Source organism: Aptenodytes forsteri, unplaced genomic scaffold, assembly GCF_000699145.1.
Source record: "Aptenodytes forsteri isolate BGI_AS27 unplaced genomic scaffold, ASM69914v1 Scaffold11, whole genome shotgun sequence".
Lineage (NCBI taxonomy): Eukaryota > Metazoa > Chordata > Aves > Sphenisciformes > Spheniscidae > Aptenodytes > Aptenodytes forsteri.
The window spans coordinates 3,639,963-3,656,023 of record NW_008794155.1 but is presented as its reverse complement, the minus strand read 5'-3'; the positions used below and the strand labels follow the sequence as shown (position 1 = coordinate 3,656,023).

At 36.8% G+C, this 16,061-nt stretch overlaps 1 protein-coding gene across 1 annotated transcript in view; it reads right to left on the bottom strand.

Annotated features, from left to right (window-relative positions):
• Positions 1-3,974: 3,974 nt before the first annotated feature.
• The window catches only part of DARS (aspartyl-tRNA synthetase), a 40,914-nt gene continuing 28,827 nt past the window's right edge, over positions 3,975-16,061 (bottom strand). Inside the window, exons 7-15 of the mRNA XM_009279736.1 lie at positions 14,637-14,748; positions 12,393-12,527; positions 11,069-11,216; positions 9,959-10,105; positions 8,896-8,938; positions 8,137-8,217; positions 7,391-7,502; positions 6,383-6,454; positions 3,975-4,624 (exon numbers count right to left, since the gene is read on the bottom strand). Coding sequence (XP_009278011.1) covers positions 4,533-4,624; positions 6,383-6,454; positions 7,391-7,502; positions 8,137-8,217; positions 8,896-8,938; positions 9,959-10,105; positions 11,069-11,216; positions 12,393-12,527; positions 14,637-14,748 — 942 coding nt within the window. The 3' untranslated portion in view covers positions 3,975-4,532. The remainder of the gene's footprint in view (positions 4,625-6,382; positions 6,455-7,390; positions 7,503-8,136; positions 8,218-8,895; positions 8,939-9,958; positions 10,106-11,068; positions 11,217-12,392; positions 12,528-14,636; positions 14,749-16,061) is intronic.

The window sequence follows — 16,061 nt, the reverse complement described above, 5'->3', positions numbered from 1 at the left end:
ATCGGTCAGCAGGTGGTGAGCAATTGCACTGTGCAGCACTTGCTTTGTATATTCTTATTATTATTACTATTAGTAGTATTTTATTTCAATTATTAAACTGTTCTTACCTCAACCCACGAGTTTTCTCACTTATGCTCTTCCGATTCTCTCCCCTGTGCCACTGGGGTGCGGGGAGTGAGCGAGGGGCTGCATGGTGCTCAGTTGCCAACTGAGGTTAAACCACAACTGTGTGCAGGAGGTGTCTCGGGCAGCTTCTCACTGACAGGACCCGCTAGGCAGGCGGCACCTCCGGCTTCTGAAGGACTAGCCTTGGGCGAAAAGGGTGTAAATTAAACCAGGTGAGGGTCAGGCCTTAGTTTGGACACTTGGCTCCGTGTTTGTAATGTTGTGCTTATGGGTAGGATGGTATAAGGTAACGTTTGCCAAGTGATGCCATGGCTGACAGCCATCACTGAATGGCAGCTGGTGGCACATGATGGCTGCCAGCAGGATCTATTTTGAAAGCTATGAAAAATTGCTTAGAATTGCTCTGCCGCCTGCAAAGTCATTAATCTCTGCCTAAACTGGGAATTTTGCTGTAATTAAGGCAGCTAAGGGCTGACTCTCTTTCAGTTCTGAAACCCTTTAAAAAGAGCCAGCCACACAAGCTTCCCGCAGTAGTGTTATTTCGCGTTATGGTGCACGTGCCATATAGTGAACAGAGACTTGTCTTAATTGCAAAATGGTAAAGGCTGCCTGGCAATTTGGATTTTTTGGGTGTAAAAAGATTCAGCTCTGTGTGGTTCGCTCACTTTTCACTGCAGAGATCAGAGTAGAGGTTCTGGCTGGGTTAGCCTTTTTTGAAAGTTGGTATTATTTTAATGTAGATTGTTGTGCTTTGGTACCTAATTACAGCTTTTTGAGGGTTTTTTTTGTTGCTTTTTCTTTTTTTGAAGATGGCTAAAGAGGTAGCAAAGTAGAAGAAAAACTGTTTACAATTTATCCTATGCTTACATGCTCTTTTAAATCCAAAGAAAATAGTAGAACTAACTTGATAACTTCTAAAAAACTTGCAGTGAATAAATTCCGTATTTTGTTAGATCATACTAGCAAAAATGTGTACAGGCACAAGTTGGTTGTAAGGCTTGTTTATTTTAGAAGAAACAATAATTCACCCTATATCACTTCTGCTGGTTTTTCATAATTTGTTTCTACCCAAAAAAATAAAATCTACCCCCACCCTGTATGTGGATAATGATAATACCCAAACAAGGAAATTGTATTAGTAAATAATTAAAATCTGTTTGGGCAAGTTGTGTACTCTAGAGAAGGCTGTCAAGAAAACATACTGTTTTTCCAGGCGCTCTCTTTCTGGTGCATGGGAACGTGCTCTAAGGGGACCCGTGGCTGGCTGCGGGGTGTACGGGAGGAGTCATGCAGGTGCATGGGGTGGAGGTTAACAGTGGACTCCCGTGGCCTGAATGAAATCATGCCACCGTACGGGACATGCTGGAACCCCAGTATGAACTGGAGTCCAAGGCAGCCAAGCAGTGTGCCACGACAGGTATTGCCAATGCGTCCTCCTCCATCCCTTTGGCAGCAGAGTGCAGGCCACAGTTTGCTTTCACGTGGAGGGGCGTCCAATACACCTGGAATTGACTGCCCTGGGGTGCGAGCACAAAGTTTTCCTGCTTTTACTCTTGCTTTCCTCTTCCCCTGGCCCACTGGGCAGGGAGCAAGCAGCTGTGTGGTGCTCAGCTGCCCACCGGGGTTAACCCCCAACAGCTGTGTGCAGCCATGGGGAACCAGTCCTGCACTCTGCTTCCGAAAGAACAGCCTGAGTCCTCTTTCCTGCTGGGCAGATTCAGAGAGCTCGGTGAACAGATGGGTTTTCACAGGAAAATGTTTTAGTTAAACTTCAGAAGCAAACTGAAGCTTTTGTGCTGTTTGTTTTGAGCAGATGACCCCCTGGCTATTCCTTACCAATATCCCTTTTAGTTCCTTAGTTTAAAAAAACTGCACGATTGTAATGACCACCTGTATATCATGCAATAAAAAAACCCCCAAAACATTTTAACTGGTGGAGAAGCAGGAGCAATGTGGACTCCATGTAAAATGCTTCCTGCAATTTACTGGAAATAAAGGACTACACAGGTTTGACTTTTCCAGAACTACCAAACCAGAGTCGCTACCTATCAAAGTCACATAAAGTTCTGAAATTACTATTTGCAGGGTTTCAAACTAAGTTCTAACAATGTGCGGCTCCCACTAAAGTATCCCATTAAGATTACACTCAGGACAAATGCATTTTGCATTTTTATTTATGATCATAATTATTTTCAGTTAGCTAAGAAAAACTGCGTGAAAGGATTCTGCGCACAAAGGACTGGGGTCTCCATCCAAATTCTTGTTCTTGTGCAGCTACTGTGAATAAATCAAACTACAACATGAGCTCGAACAACTCTTAACAGAATTGGGATAAGCACAGTTACAGGAATGTATGCACAAAACTTGCTGCCAAATCTAGAGCAAGAAACATAGTTCTCAGAATATTGTTTTTGTTGGCATGAAATGTAAGTCAGTAATTTTGCTCCTTATTAGAAGGATGCGCTTCCGATGTGGGATACGTTACTAGTTCCATATGAACAAAAGTAATTAAATTAAATTCATTCCAGTTGGCTTAACTGAATAAACAACTGTTTTGAAACTTGCGTTCATCAGTAATAAATCTGTGATGATAAACTGTGTTTATAATCCACTTAGCTTTGTAAAGTACAACTGGGTACACTGTAAGATTTTAAAGTTAACAATTTGGGGAAAATTCCATGGTAAATTAATTACAACAGGCTCATAAGCAAAGCTGCAAAGTGTGTTATTCCTTGAATTGTGTGACTTCTAAACAAAGTTTAACTTTCACATTTCCAGTACTTTACCTAACTGACCTTTAGTATGATTGTTTTATAATGGAGAACTCTTGCCACAAAACATTAAAATTAAGTCTTGTTCAATGGCAGCTGCAAAAGATGATTTGCCCTTTTGTGAAATTCTACACAATTTATACACAGCTTCACTGACCTTTCTGTAGCATAACCAATATGTGACTTCTCTGACATTTAAAAATCAAGGTAGCAACAATAACACAGACTGTCTAAACCATACCTCCTACTGAAAGCTCTTTATCATGTAAAATGTTAAGCAAAAATTAAGTCAGGAATTACAAATATGCATGAATATTAGACTAACTCTATTGCAGTGCCTAAGTAAGGAATTTAATCCTTTGCTCTTTGGCATCCACACTTTAAAAAAGGTTTTAAATTTGAAAAGCAACTATCAGATGCAGTCCATAAAAGGAAGTTTCAAATACACTGGTTCCTCTCCAAATGCAGGGCACATCCTTTGGGTTGGGAGGAGGAGGAAGAGAAGTAGCTTTGTGCATCACTGCAAATTGAGGAGGTTCAAGTAGGCGATTCATTTGAGAAAAAGGATGTCTAGAAAGAATTTTAGAAGTACTCTGACTTAGAGAAACATCCAATTTCTCTAAATGTACAACAGTTGCGCTGTTCACAGCACTTATAAATGAAAAAACCTGAATTAGGTTGGCTTACATTATTTGCTTTTCTTTCATTGGCATACATGATACGTGAAATCCTTGCTGAGTTGTTTTGTTTGTTATCCTAGAGGCTGGGTCAGGCAGAAAACCACACGACCTGCTATCAAACTCACTGTCCATTTATTTTCTGAGAAAATTATTATTATTAAATTATATATCCCTTGTGTATTCCATGAGTGCATGTAACCTTCTATCCATTCTCAAATAGTAACATAAAATAAAGAATGGGCCTATGGCTTGTAAACAACTTTCAAAATAAAGGGAAGAAGACAGAAAATAAATTTAAACTTTAGGCAGTTATTGCATCCGTTAAAAAAAAAAACCACACAACACTTATCGATTCATGATTATCTTGTGAGGATACAAAGCAAAAACCAGAAAGACAGATTTTGTATCTAATTTACTTTGAGATTTATTGCAATCTATTTTCACAATTTCATATGAAGACTTTGTTAAGAATGTTGTTCTTCTCACCTGCTCCTCTACCTGACACTCATGTAAATTAACAATTGGCTGGTTTCCTCCTGGTTTTTAAATTGCAAGCATCAAATTATTTTAGCTTTGAGCCAATTCTGTACTTCAGAACATTCAATCTTGCTGACATAAGTTAAAAATGCAGAATTTTCATTGCATAATTTATTAAAATGTTTAGAAACATGATACAATTTAACGTGACACTAGAATACTAACTCGAAGTATCACATTTGCATTAAAAATGTGCACATTTGCCAATACAAAGAGTCTTGATCTGTTAAAATATTTTATTTTAAATAAACAGCTAAGGATAAAAAAAATTCTTGTGGCACTTCAGTAAATGATTTTTTTCTTTAATTGCATATTATAATGCTCAAATCAATACAGTTTCATCAGTAGCAGGGGATATGCTTGCAATCGTACCATATTTGCAGGGCAAATCATCTCAAACTTTCAGAAGCCACTCATGTTAGGGTGTCAGTCGTTTGGGATCCCGTGGGAACATGGAGGTCTGACGAACATTATGCAGCCCCAGGTACAGCATGGTTACTCTTTCCAGCCCTACGACAAATGAAAAAAAAACATCAGTATTGTCAGTCTTTTGTTTGAAACGCTTAAGAAGCTAAAGGTACTTTATACCTACGTCCAGCCTCACATAGTAGTGCGACCAAAGACTGAGATGTATGCATTAGCACGTCCGACTACAGAAAGGAGCTAGATCCAAAAATTAGGGATTTTACATACAGTGCCTTCTGCCACGATACAGACTTCATTTGGAACGTGTATCAATAAGCAATGGTACTAGAGACTCAACCCTGCTCTGAATCACTTTGGACCTTCAAGAAAGATGGTGTAGAAAATTGAAATGGGAGGTGGGTAATCGGGAGAACTGTATCTCGAATACAGTAACAGAAGTATAGTCCAAACCGGTCTTAACAGCTTCAGAGTAAGAGACATTAAGTGCCGTAAGCAACTACAGTAAAAACCTACAGTTGGGGAACTTTATCCCAAACCCTCTACAGTACAAAAATGTAGATTCAGCAATAAGTACCCATGTAACTATCTGCTGATATCTTTATGATAATAAATATTTCACTGGTCATTGTGTTCGTTCTTCCTGAAATCTTAGAGGTTATGCGTGTACTGCGGAACATGGAAGGACTTCCTAATCCACGGGGCTACACAGGCACCCCAGCCATGCCGAGATGAAACCCAGATGCATACTAGTTTTCACACACTGCCCTCCTGTGCTAAGGTTTCCATCTGAAACAGCTAGAAACCAGTGTTCATTCTCACAGCATCTCCTGTTTGGCTGATACTTGGCCTGACCTCTGGGATGTGCCATGAGGAGCATTCACTCTGCAGAAGAGATGTAGCTTCAGCTTCCTTGATGTCAGTTCTGACTGGCCTAAATGATTTTGGATCATCTGCAAATGCTGCACCTCCTCTGCTCACAAGTACTGCAGGATCATCAACGCTTACATCTTGTAGGTATTTCAAAACAGCTGTCTCAATAGCATATCGTAGATCTAATGCATTTACTGAAGGTGTACTTAGAAAGTTGTTCTGAGAACGTGCCAGGAATGTACTAAATATACTTTACAAATGTAAGGCAAATGCAGAAAGACTGAATCAAAGAAATCATTGTGTTTATTGATCAGGACCTACAAAGTGTCCTACTTCCATATGCATGAACAGATTTCATCCTGCTAATGAAAGCAATGTCCATAACTGTAAATTGTTATCATTAAGATGCCCAGAACCTATCTTTTTTCATTTTAACATGTAAAATACTCACACCCAAGACACAAAGCCTCAATACCTTTGCTGAAACAATTAGCATCAGCCAAACTGATCAGTGACATTCATTCAAATCACTGAATAAGACAGAAGCAATCACTTACTTCTCCTCACTGCAGAATAGCTTCATCAAATGTACTAAGAGTCTCTGGTATTAGCGGTGGCTTCTGGTATTAGTAGGCTATGATAAATCCACATGTAATACAGTATTCTCTTGCTTCCTTAAATTTTCCTCATTGGTCAAATTTGAAAGTGATGTGCCTGGCTAATAAATCGGCTTTTTTTCTTGTGATCACCTACTTTTTAAACTTGCCAGATTGTGCCATTAATATTTTGCCTATTTATTTTATGATGATCCTTACATTTTAGCTTCTGTCCTTAAATTCTCCAGGATAAACAGCGTCATACATTTACCTAACAAGGCTACTATTCTGAACTTTATATTGAACCCTGCTTGAGACTGAGCAGTTTAAATTAAGCTCAGGCTAACACAGAACAAAGTAAGATACAAATACTTACCTATTCCACCACCTGCGTGTGGAGGTGCACCAAAACGAAAGGAATCGATATAAGCCTTTATTTTCTCCAAATCTAGAGAGGGAAAAGATACGTTTCTCACCTGCTTAATGAACCCCAAGCCAAACATACAAGTGACTAGAGGACTGCAAACACAACAAAAAATTTACCAATTTAACTTACAAACTAACAGTGGGGTTTTACTCATTAAACATATAAAATATCCAGGACTATCTAGAAATTATGACTATAACACTTTTGTTTTGTAATTTTGTTAATAACTTAATCAGGGAAGGAATTCTAGAATTGAGTAAGAGCTAGGCCCAACTGTTCATTGTCACTTATGGAAAATGGTGATTTCTTGAATAAACTGCAGTGAAAAAGCGGAGATTTGGCAACTATTTTTCCATCTTGCTACAGTGGGAGCTACTCCTTTTTCACTACTGCCTACCTGCCACTTCACTTTGCCATTCACTGAAAGCATAATTTTAATGTACATTTTACTCTCATGATCTCCACCTAATTTACTCTTTTACCCTTCTACTATTAGCTGGCCTTGTCCCTGCTAAGTCTTTTTTTTTTAAAATTTCACCGACAGACACTTCTTATTTGCTCTCAGTTCAAGATTTAAAAAGGACAGCCAACCAAGACTCTGCTAGAGTACTCTGTAAAAAGTTTGTGAGAGTACAGAGGCACAACTGAATGAGACTTGTTTGTCTACCCTCATTCTGTTGAAGGTATTTCCTGCATTACATTCTCTCTAAAGTCCTTGGAAACAATTCCTTTTCATCAAGGTGTTGCTGGGAAACTAACTAGTTTCTTAATAACATCACTCTAGATTAAAATGGTTAAACAGAATTAGATGCAGTAACATTAAGAATGAAACAGTACTGTGATTTTAGCACTACTGCCATATAACAAATTCTGCCCCAAATTCTTTGTCTAAACGAAACAAATCAAATCATTATTTATGTTCTTTTAAATACAGCTTCATGTTGTTTGACTTGTTACCGATGCCGTGATGCTGGGCTCTTTCTGTCAGCAGCTGAGGATCGTGAATTCTCTGAGCTCCAGACAAGATCTCTTCCCCTCTCATGAACATATCGTAAGAGTTAGAGTTTTTCTGGGAAAACAAAGATGAGTTTATTTCCTACCTACAGTTGCTCCATCCTTAGGTGGCAAATATGCACCTCTCAGTAACTTCACTTATGATATCCAAAGTTGTGCAGTAAGAGTGCAACGTATTTGGATTCTGCCCAGGAATTACAGCCCTTTGGCTCCTCTCATTAGACTGGAGTTGATTTAAAAAACTGAAGTTCATCCACACACCCTTTGAAAAACCCTTGCATGTAGTTATCCCAGCAAAAGATGCTCTGAAGATATTTACCCTGGATTTAGGAATAAAATGGAGAATTTCTAACAATGTAAAAAAGCATATTTTCTGTTAAAGTGTCTGTTGCCCTGGAAGAGTGTTTTTGCCTCTTTTCAGTGACGGCAGCAGTGCTCCGACCATGGAGATCTCTTCATAAAGCTCTCCCAATTTTAGCTATATTTGTTTCTTTCTGGTATGTTTTCACCAGTGAAGAGTAACTGTAAACATTTTACAAGTCATGTAGCACTGACCTAAGTTCGTTATCAGAATTTTAATTATAACAGCAGATCATACAAATATACTTTATTTTTTGTCAAGTTATCCCGACATGGAATAATTTAAACTACAAAAAACCCCATTGACAACAACAAAGAATTTTACTTACAGGGTTTACTGGGTCTGGCATTGTATAAAAAGGCCTCACAGCAAGAGGATATTTGTCAAGAATATAGAAGTCTGTGTCATACTGAAAGAAGGTAATTTAAAACAGTTAATACAAGAGAAAATGATGTAAAGAACAAATTACAAGAGGAAGACACAACCAGTAAATCCTTGAAATAAAATACAAAACCATCTCCCAATAACTTTCCACAAATTTGACAGTATTATCTTAAAAAATAAGTTATCAATAAAAGTGGTATATTATTTTTCAGTTTTCCAATACTACTTCTAGTGTAAACTTACAAATGTTTAGCAGTAAAATGTCTTGCTGTAGTAACAGGTACTTATTTTTTTGCCAAAGACCTCATCTTCTCCTATGGATTTAGTTAGAATCTGGTTTGGGCTTTTTTTAATTAGAGTAAGAACTGGTTTTGGAATGTACTATCCTGTTTGGTGTACTCAGTATAACAGATGATAGAAATAAATATAAAAGATTGAAAATGATTTGAAACAGCTTATTAAAGACAAAACTGTCAGTAGATTAAATAAGCAGTAGCAAAACAGGAATGCAGTCAGACAATTAAAAAATGCTTATGCTAATCACAAACTCTTCACAACTTCTGCATGTTCTGAGATACCGTATTCTCAATCAGTGTGTAAAAAGTTGTTTTACATGAAGTACACATTTATACCAACCCAATGACTCCATGACATCAGGTTTCAGATTCAATGACAAATTTATTTATTCTAAAATAATTGTTACCTTCTCCTTTACCAGGCGTCCCAGGAGCTTTTCATTAGGTGTGCTGAAAAAATTATCACCATTAAAATTAAGTGATTTACACTTGTACTGATTATATATTTCATAAAGCTAAAAAGATTTCAAGCTACAGATCTGCTGCACCCCGCCCTTTAGAAAATTTAGTACTTGTTTCTGAATGCTTTGGATTGTGCAGACAGAAATTTCAGAAATAAAGTCTATTTATTTCTGTTCCTAAATATTTTGTATTGGTCCTAGAAATCCCTTAAATTAACTGATACCTAAAGATATTCTTGCTCTTAATGTAACTACTTCCTAGTCACCATATTCTGATTACTGAAGAATTGTGTACTCTATTTCCTATTGGCATATACCTTGTGCAGCCATTTCTTCTTAGGCACAATAAGTGACAAACACCATAAGCAGTTGCTGAGGAAATTATTTTGCTCTATCAAACTCTTATGATTGAAACTTCTTTGATGCACAGGTCGTTTAACTAAAATCACACATTATCCTAATGATGCTGGATATATTATGGGAAAGAACAGAAATATTTTAATTTATTAAGTGTCTTTAGAAAAATTTTATATATAATCAGTTAATTAAACCCATCTTTCAGTAAATCAATAGGAATGCAATCATGATTGCTTAATCATTTTCCTGAGAGGTGGAAAGAAGAAATGGGTAGGTGTTACTGAAAAGAAAGACGTTAAGACAGAAGAATCTTTTTTTGTTTAATCCTATTCAAAGGCATGTGACAATTCACATGAAGGACTGCAATTGTTAGAAAAACAAATGCTTCTTATCCTTAGATGGTTCAAGTCACTCTCACTTTATGTTGTAAGTTATTTTCTTTTGGATTTCAGAGTTTGTACAGTATAGTCTATGTTAAAAGAAAGGACTATTTTCATATCCATTCATTTGTCAAGAGATCTGGATATGAGTACTGTTTATTCCTCTAAAAGCTTGTGGTTCCTTCTTGAGGGCTGTCAGTTGCACACTACAAAACTGACACTTTACTATCACTTTCACCAGAGACTGACACATTTGTGCACCACCAAAGTACCTCAGATCTTCTTCATCACCCATCTCAACACCAGCCTCCCTAAGCATGGCCACAGCTTCACGGTATTCCAGCCTCAGAGTTGGCTCCAAAAACTTAAACGGCTCACATGGGAACTGTTTGTTCACTGTCCGAATTTCAGTTTGGAATCTATATACGAGGAAACAAGAACAGAAGCAAAATACAAAACAATCAAGAAATGTACTCTTCTTGCATCTAGTAATGATTTTGCAATGGCAATACAATTTTGCCACAAGAGGTCCCTCTTGCAACATAAAAAACTGTTTTAAAGCCACTTCTGGAGAAATTCTGTACAATCCTAATGAAATGTTTCATGTAGGTTAATGCATCTACTTCAACGATATACATGTTAATATTTTACTATTACTTCTGTTTTATTCCTTTTGTAAGAAATAATTGACTAGGTCAAATTTTCACAGTAAAGACATTGAGAAATCACCCTTCTGATTTGTAATATTTAACTGGGTTCTTCTTTGATTTAAGTAATATCCTATTTCAAATATAAAAGAGAAATTTCCTTCTAGACAGATGAAAAGATTTGCATTTCTGCTGGCAAGATAGTCTAATTTGTAAGCAAATGAAAACCACTGGCCTGGCTTTTTAATGAGTTAGACTGTGAGTAATGGAAAATAATCTTTGCTGTTTTCATGGCAGAGATGCAGGCTGTTACAATAAATTTGATTCAGAAAAACTTTGATAGTAAATATTAAGATTAATTTCAAAATAGAACCATCAGTCTACCTGTAGTGGCACAAAAAGAAGGACGTTTTAAATTAACGATGGATCACTTCTGTTAGGAAGTCCATTCAACAATAAAGAACAAGTTTTCTTAGTGCCAGCTAGCATACCCTAGGAGATGCAACTAGGGCTAAAAATAGACAGTTTACTGGCCTACGACTTGAGTGAACTTTAAAAGTCAGGCACAAAGAAATAGTTAAGAGCAAAGCAAAAATGCTTGTTTTGAAGTTCTGTTGTAAATCAGATTACTAATGATTATCTGACAAGCTGAGGATAAAACATTCACCCATTTCATACCCCAGTGCAAGAGTTCTCAAACAAAGTTGCTCATGAAATGGAAAATGCTCTCGTTACCTTTCCTGAAGTCCCTTGAATATTTGCACCAAGGTATCTGCAATCTCATCTACCACTTCATGATAGTGATAGTTAAAAGCCATTTCAATATCCAGACCAACAAACTCAGTCAGGTGTCTGTGTGTGTTGGAGTCCTCAGCTCTAAATACTGTAAAATTAAACAACAGAAATTCTAACTGACCTGAAATTATTATTCCATTTTGAAAAATAACACTGACAATCAATCACATCAGCATTTGGATCAGGCAGACAATGCTGTCTTTAGACATGACAATTCTCACTAAAAAACAAAACGAAAACTAGCTGCCTCAGAGCATCCTTTATAACAACATTGACAGCATTATTGTAGCTGTGGTGCTCAAAGGATACAAGACAGACAAGACTTGTAGAGAGGCAGTATCTCATTAGACCAACAGACAGAAGTGGAAAAACAGACAAGCTTTCAGGCACACAAGAACTTTCAGATTTGAAAACTGCCTTTTTCAGAGGAAATGGACTTCTGCACGTGTATGTGTTCTGGGGTGTTTTTTTTTTTTTCAGATATATGAGTCTAATATAAACATGTCTTCCTATAAACCATGACTAATTTGTTAGTAATTAACAAGAAATTTAAGATCTTCTGAATTATTTGCATCTTTTTTTACTTTATAAGCTGTTATTGACTTGTTTTCCAGCATTTCCAGCTTACGTATCTTTAAACCTGTCTTTGAGGTCTTAGAAAAAAAATGTTGTATTACCACCTAAAGAGGCCATGCCCTATCACCTTTTGAGAGAGAGAGCGAGCATGAGACTGGAAATTATTAATTTTTTATTATTTACTGACAGCTCAGTTAAAAGTATGCATTTTCTAAATAAAGTTGTTTGGTACATATACAAAAGCAAGGGATAAGTATATGTTAATATGCAATCTGAAGTACATAAAACCTAACTTGCTTAGTAGTGGGCAACTAAAGGCAACTAGGCAACTACTGGGCATGGTTAATAGGAAACTATGGCTTCGGCAATCACAGTGTTGTTCCATGTTTTACTAACTTCATCATATTATCAATTTCCAATGCAACTCGACTCTTTCTCCTCGCAGAACAGCAGGCACTTGGAGAAGAGTACTCCACCCTTATTTCAGCATTTTAGTTTTGTTCCAGCAACTTCTCTATCAACTTTACTCTCATTAGTTGCCCCAACTGAAATTTGTGTTTGGTGAGTGAAACTATATTAAGTGAAACCATTCAAAGCTTTCAGTGTGCGTGTTATCTTATTTGTACCACAGCTCCTAAAAGCCATCACTGCACACTTCACACTTTGGATAAACCAATGCTTTTCTTACCTGGCCCAACACAAAAAACCTTTTCAAAGTCAGCACATATACACATCTGCTTGTACAGCTGTGGGGACTGAGCCAGGTAGGCACTGCTTTTGAAGTATGATACAGTAAACACATTGGCTCCTCCTTCACTGGCAGCTGAAAAGCAAATGCTTGCAGTAATTATTAAAATCAAAATGTAAAAAATAAATCAGAGGTAGAATAATAGACTATTGGTCTTACATTTAGAGATCAGAAGATTTTTCTTCAAAGCATATTAGAGGAAAAAGATATATTTGCATCCATTAATGCTAAGGGAAGTTTTGCAGCTCAGGACTGTCACACATTGTCTTGCAAATCTGAAAATTTAGTTGGGGTAGTTTAAAATGTTACTATTCCCAGCTATCCTTCACCTTACGGTAAGAACAGCAGAGAATGCATGCTTGTACCACCACAACTACTCGCAGCCCAACATTTCTGTGGAAACCAATCTTTATCAGTGACGTAGGCTTCCAGGGGTTAACTTGCAGAGGCCGAGATGAAAGCGCATATCCTGTTTTGCCAGGACCATCCTCTCTAACTGAAGGCATAAATATCTCTCAGAGCCAAAGCTAGATTTATCAGAGGACATACTGCCGAAGGTATAAAGCTTCTTCTCAGTTTGAGGCAGTTTTCATAGAAGGTTACCTCGAGAGAATAGGAACCAAGAACACATGCATTTGAATCCCTTACTGCAAACTGCCTACCAAAACCATCAGCTGAGTCACTTTATCTTTCCATTTCCCAGTGTGTGGTATGAGAGTTACAGTTGCCTAACTTGCTAACAAAAGCATGCCAGAGTGAAAGATTATTAACAGTAGAACTTTCAAAGATTACTAACAAAAGCATGCCAGAGTGAAAGATTAGTTAATAATCTTTGAAAGTTCTACTGTTAAGATAACTCTAGGTAAAGTACTAATTATTATTACTACTAACCATTCCACTGAGATTAATGTTTCTTTTCTTGCATTACCACTACTCCCACTGAAACGGTTTCAGTGAATATTTACAGTTATGTTTGAATACAGGTAACTTTTAAAATCTCAAATCTTAGAACAGCTATGATATTTAAATTTGAAGTTTAGTAAGGATTGCATCAACTTAACTTAGTTATTTTTACAAAATATGATCTCATTCAAACAATAGGATGCTTGCTTGCTTGCTTTCAATGGTACACTGCACAGTAAGAATAGCACACTTCCTCAAAGGTCCCGCATAAATAAACTACTTGGGAGTCTTTAGTACTTCATGCCATTTCAACTGTCTCTGTAGGAAAAAAGTTATCTAACCTTACAGTTCAACAATACTTTCCATGTTGAAAGAACAGTTGCTTACATGTATTTTGTTAAAAAGCCCTTTTTTATCTCAGTCAAAAGCTGTCCTCAAAAATACAAATACAGAAGTATAAAATTCAGTAGGCAAAATGTATGCATATAATGAATGCACATACAATGAGAATAATACAAATATTCTGCCCTACATTTTCCATGTTGATGTCTTAGTGACATCAACAAAACCTCAAAGAACACCAATAAGATGGAAGAAAATCATCCATCAGCAAATCAAGTAATTTGACTTTTGAAAACAATACAGCAGATCAACAACAGAACTAGAAGTAAAATCTACATTTCCAGACTTTTAGTCGGGCTGAAGCTGTTACGCCACACTTTCAGAAAAATGATCTACCACCTTCTATTCAGCCATATGCTCATTGCTAAAGAAGTGACATATTGTATATAACGGCATCGTCTTTTATACCATGATATGTTTGTTGCAACTTCTTTATGATAGAAGCTGTTTTTAATCTAAATCAAAGTGGTGGGTTAACTTCTTTATGATAGAAGCTGTTTTTAATGAAAATCAGAGTGGTGGGGGTTTTTTGATACTGGGAATGGAACTGGCAGTGCTCAACACTGAGAACACTGATTTGAAGAACAATGCATATGATCAGACATCTGTATTTAACCAAATTAAAACTTTACATGCACTGCAGAGTACATAAATCAGGTATATATAATATTTGTCTTGTCATTCTTTTAACATCCAAAGTCAGGAGAAAAGTAAAGAACAACTTTGATACCTGCTAGACGAAGTTTGCTATGTTGCATCTAAATTAGAAATAGAACTTTATCTTTTTAAAATAAAAACTTACTCAATTTTTGGCAGATAGGTACACTGAGCAACTGCAAAAGAAGCAGACCTGTAGCTGCTGGATCACATATACAGTACCTGAAATTATTTTGGGAGTCTGAATTTCCACAAATCCCTTGCGAATAAGAGTTTCTCGGAAAAGCTGACAAATACCAGACTGAAGGCAGAAGATTGCCTGACTAGTGGAGGTCTATAAGAAGAAGATAAAATAATGAATCCTAAGTCAGTTTTTCCTGACTCTGTTACTTTTTCTGGACAGCTGGAAGGATGAATATCTTCTCTTAGGAACACCTGATTATTGTATTTGCCTAAACAGAGAAAAGTGCAAATCGGTAATTGTTTATTACACAAAAAGAAACAGCAAAGGAAACGAGAAACTTCTCATTTCAATTTATGGCATATTCAGTTATAAAGGAGGCACTATGGTCAATTCTACATTTAAAGAATCACTGATTTATGAGATGTGCTTCTGCAAATAAAGGTTTTATAGTAAGAAATTGAATAAAAACACTGTACCTATTAAAAAGCTTTCAGCACACTGAACTAGAACAGCTACAGTAATATACAGTGCATGATAAAAGCAAAGCCCTCAATAACTTACATAAGGTAGAAATGTTTGTGTTTATTAAAGGCTACCAAATACAACATTTTTCATGTAAAAACACAGCCGCATATTAACCGTATACAACACTGCCACAAAAACATCCCCAAACCAAGGTCTAAACTCCCAGCACCTAAAACAGTCCACGTGACACCTGATCATATGAACTGCAGTTCTTCTGTCTTTCCAAAATGTATTCTAAAAGTACATTTAGTTGAAAACAAAAGTAGATTTAGCTGAACTGACCATCTTCTTTTTGTTTATGTACATGACACAGTTAAGCTACTTATCTGGGTAGCACATACCTACACTACATGTTCTTGTAACACTCTTGGGCTTTAGTGTGAAGAAAAAAAAACCCCTTAGTGAATGCTGAAAACACTGCAATATGTCAACACTGAACCCATATCTGATTTTGTGCTTGCAGCGTTTAAGACCTGACAGTTAGCAACCTAGAAGCATATATAAAATCTAACGAATTCTTGCAAACAACGAAGAGAACAGTTCTTTACGACAATCTGCGTCATAGCACTGTTTACTTCTCCTTTCTGAACGGTACCCAACTTTTCAGTTAGGGTAAGAAGAGCCTTGTGGGCTTTTTCACATGACTCCTACCAAACCACAAAACAAAAAACCCCCAACCAAAACAAATTATATAAGCACCCAAATTTAGACAGTCAGTCAGTAGATAGGTTGAAATAAAGCTCCATCTATCATGTCTGCAAGATAAAGATATCACTTCACTGAAAAACCAAAAGAGAAAACTGTAATAATACTGCAGATCTGTAGTAATTTGGAGTTTTTTGCAATTTTAGCTGACCGATAAAATATCTCAGGACTGTAAGTGGTTGAGACTAGTAAATAATAGCGAGCAGCTCTCACTGTCTGATAGCATTAACCAC